Genomic DNA, 4,251 nt, shown 5'->3' on the forward strand with positions numbered 1-4,251 from the left:
TTCAAATACTTTATTAGAGAAATGATAATTAATTGAATTACTTTTTTAGTGTAGATATCTAAAAGATAGAAATAATAAAAAAGGAAATTAAGAGAAAAAAAAAAAGGACCATTACTCAGTCCCGCATGTATGTGTACACGAATAAGTTTAAACTTTAAAGTTTAAACACTTCAATAGAATTATTCAAACAGTACTATTAATGATTATATTGTTGAGAACGTATCTTATGAATTAATATTATCCTTTCTCAAATAATTATAACACCTTTACGAGGATCAAATTTAGTTTCAATTTGCATTCTGGTCACACTAAAAAAATCCTAGTAGAGTATGTAGTAGGTGTCAACTTTGTTGGTTTCTCTTGTTAATCTAACGTGAAAATTCATATATAGGTATCTTATGAAGTTAAAAATTAAAAAATCGTTAAATAACAATTTAGTTAACATATCAAATTATTTAAAGTTCTCAGTTATATCTATAGAGAAAGTCTAGGGCCAACAACTTTTGTGTTTTGTGGCTAGCACTTAACCATTAAAAGAAAAGTGAGTGATCTTCCACCATTAGATGTAATCTCACACCATTAAAAATACTATTGATAGCCAATTGATGGTTACAAAATACAAAAATTGATGACCCCTATCACTCCTCATATATAAAATTACGGTCCCGCTACGTTACCAACAGCATATCTGCCAACTCTTATTTATAATTGTGTTTTATGGAAGTGTTTTCGTGTATGTGTCTAATAAAAATGTCTTTTTTATGGCTATATTTAATAGAAGTGTCTTTATAGATATATTTTCTAGATGTGTCTCTTTATATATGTATTTAAAATATAATAATTAATTATTGTTAGTAATAAGTTGTCAAATAATATGCCTATACTTTTCCATAAAATTAACAGCACGCAGCTAAGTCTTTACCTTAACTGAAACGTGCATCAAGTTTTATATCATGCTCACAAAAAGAGAGAATACAAGCATATGAGCATTAAAGCGAAAGAACATAATCCATTCATTTTATGAGAATCACATGGAACTCAACTCTCACTCTCTCTATATATAGAACATATATATGTAAATGGAGTTAGGGTGAATTTGAAAGTGAAAGAAGGGAGAGTACCTTGGGGAAGCACAAAGAAGAACGAGTTTCTTGAATAAGTTAGGTCTTTGAGTGGAGGCAATGCAACCGATCATAGCAGCCATGGAATGCCCAACAAAAATGATATCTTTGAGACCCATCTCATCCATAACAGTGATAAAAGCATCAGCATAAGATTCAAAGGAGGATGTGTATTTGGAGTGCTCATACAGGCTCTTATCTTCAACAGCTCCAGAAAACGGCCAATCAAACAAAACTATACTGTAATTTTCAGCTAACAAAAGAGGAATGATTTTGTCCCAAATCGATTGGTCTGTTCCAAATCCGTGACATAAAATTATGGTTTCGGTCCCTAACGATGATGACTGTATGGTCCTGGCATTTAAAGCTGTTGAGAGGTTCTTTTTTTCTGGTGTCACCATGTTTGAATTTAAATTGGCTGAGTAAGTAATAAGAATTTAGCTAAGGGAGAAATGGCCAACAACAAACTACTCCTTAGAGGATTTATGGTTTTGTTTGCTACATGTGCATGCAAGGTTTTGATATCTATACAGTGACTATAAATTAAAGGAAAAGTTTAGGGGCCAGCAACTTTTGTGTTTTCTGGTCAGCATTTAACCATCAAAACAAAAGTAAGTGATCTCTCACTATTAGATATAATTTTACACTATTAAAAACACTATTAATGGCCAATTAATGATTACAAAACACAAAAATTACTGTCCGCTAACATTCCTCTAAACTAAAAGACGTCAGGTATGTAAATATTTTTGAATAAAAAATGTTACGAGACTATCGAAATTTATTACTTTTTTGTTATTATTTTGTTATTAATTCAATTTTTTTAGTCTAATTATTTTAATTTAGTAAACTAACAACAGATTTTATCTTATATTTTTAAACATTAATAATTAATTAATGATAAAAAATAATAAATTCTGATAATTATCTAACTTTTTTGTTCTTGAATTGTTACTCAACCACGAAAGAGTCTTTTTTTTCTATCATCAAATAGAAAGTATCTATTACTGCTATTTTTTTTACTTGTTACTTTACTGGATAACTAACCAATTCAACTCTTTCTTCAAAAAAAGGGGGGTAACAACAAGAAAACATCTTCCACAACCACTCTTTTCGGATTTGGCATCTAATTGAATTGAACAACCAATAAGCCTCGGCAAAAAGAGAAGGCTAGAACACTCCCAAGACAGAAGCCAGAGTTAAGTCTCACCAGGGATTCTATTCCAACCTCTGCTATTCCGTAGATATAGCACAATTCACATGGTTGCGTAACGACTTAAATTTTAAAAATTATAATTTTATGACAGTTAGAGATGTTTTTATTTTTTATTTTTGGTAAACTCTTGCTTGATTGTTGTTGTGCATCCTTCAAGAAATATAAAATATAAAATCCAATCTAATATTATATGATTACATTTTTAATTTGTACTCGTAGAATGTCATAATTATTGTTTTGGTACTTTTTTGTCTATGTATATGCAAATCTAGAGTGCAAACATTTTCCCCCTCTATGTTTTCTTTTTCTCTTAATAAAAAAATAAGCAAGTGTAATAGTAGAACGAATGAAGAATAAGTCAAAGAAACAATTTTGGTTTTTTTTTTTTCTTCAATGTTACGAAATACGAATTACATTGAGAGGGAATATTCTTTATTTTCTTCAAAGCATGAGCAGGTGAAGATCCATCTTATTGTTTTTGTCATCATCAAATAGTCATGGTTATTCAAATTAGTTCGAATTGGTCAATCAAACCGTAAATCGATAACTAAATTTTTTGTTTATAATTTTTTAGATAACTAAAAATAATAGATACGTTTTTATTTTATAATTAACTCTTAAATTAAAGAATTGTATCATAATAAAAAAGTTCATTATATGCAATTTTTCGTTATTTTTTTAATATTATTGTATTTGAATATTTTGTACATATAACATTAAACAAATTTATAAAATAAATACAAATATTGACTTGTTTGTTGAATAATGGCTCATCCTTAAACGCTCCTTGCTAAGTATGGAGTGTTGCACACCTTGTTAATTCGTTAAATCTGAACTCTTCATTTATTATATCTTATTTGAATGGTCTGAATTTAAAAAGGTAACCTGATATATTAAATAAAGTAATTATTTATTAGGCTCATTTTTATACAAATAAAAATTTCTCTTAATTTTATATCTGTAATATTTTATATCAATTAGCTTTAAAGTTTAATTATTTTTTGAATAAATTAATAAAAAGTAATACAAATAATTGTTTAAATAGAATTGTATTTTAATTTTTCATTCTATTACGCACACGTCGAGGATAATTTGAAATAAAAGATAATAGACTTGTTGTAACTGCTATGTATTTTGTGCTTTGACTGCGCCGTCATCTGAGAATTATGACACCTTTATGGAGATCGGGATTCTTCTACAGAATCGATTTTGTGTTTTGAGTTAGCCAGCCAGCAGCGGCGACAAAAAGACTTCTTCCTCTTCTATGGCAGCGATTTTTCGGCTTCATGGCAGAGGTGGAAGGGAGTGGGTTCTGTGGCTAGCCAGAACGATAATGGAAGCACCGTCAGCAAACAAAACAGTGAAGATGTTTGAAGACATTGCATCGACAATAACAAAGTAATGGAAGAATTAGATCAAGTTTTTCTGAGTACCTTTGTGGTGTAAAGGTCCTGTGTTAAACGTGGGAATTAGTTTTTTTGTCGGTATCAATTTGTTTACTCAGCCCATCACAAAAAAATAATAACAATAATAAATAAATTTAATTTACCTGATAACCTTTAATAGTAGATTAACTTTTAAAGAGTGCTGCACTCTCTACTTTACCTGGAGTGCACTAGCTTTCGCCTTGAATAATATTCTATATTGTAATTTTGATCTTGTGTCAAAGTTAAAAGTGGCGGAAGAGATTTTTGGCAATTTCTATGAGAAATTATGAGATGGATAAAGTAATGGTCTAATAGTAATACGGGTGTTGTTAATTATATATATAAGTATATCATAACAATACGTAATTAAAATATTTAACGATTTGTAGTAAATTCAAATAATTAAATAAATTAATTGATGGAATACTTTTTTGTTAAAAAAAAATTATAATGCCACCTATTTAAATCAATGACATGGTCTAATAGC

General features: G+C 29.0%; 1 protein-coding gene across 1 annotated transcript in view; it reads right to left on the reverse strand.

Moving 5' to 3' along the window:
• The window catches only part of LOC107638351 (strigolactone esterase D14-like), a 2,875-nt gene extending 1,319 nt beyond the window's left edge, over positions 1-1,556 (reverse strand). The window contains exon 1 of the mRNA XM_016341586.2: positions 1,122-1,556. Coding sequence (XP_016197072.1) covers positions 1,122-1,522 — 401 coding nt within the window. The 5' untranslated portion in view covers positions 1,523-1,556. The remainder of the gene's footprint in view (positions 1-1,121) is intronic.

This window comes from Arachis ipaensis, chromosome B04, assembly GCF_000816755.2.
Source record: "Arachis ipaensis cultivar K30076 chromosome B04, Araip1.1, whole genome shotgun sequence".
Classification (NCBI taxonomy): Eukaryota; Viridiplantae; Streptophyta; class Magnoliopsida; order Fabales; family Fabaceae; genus Arachis; species Arachis ipaensis.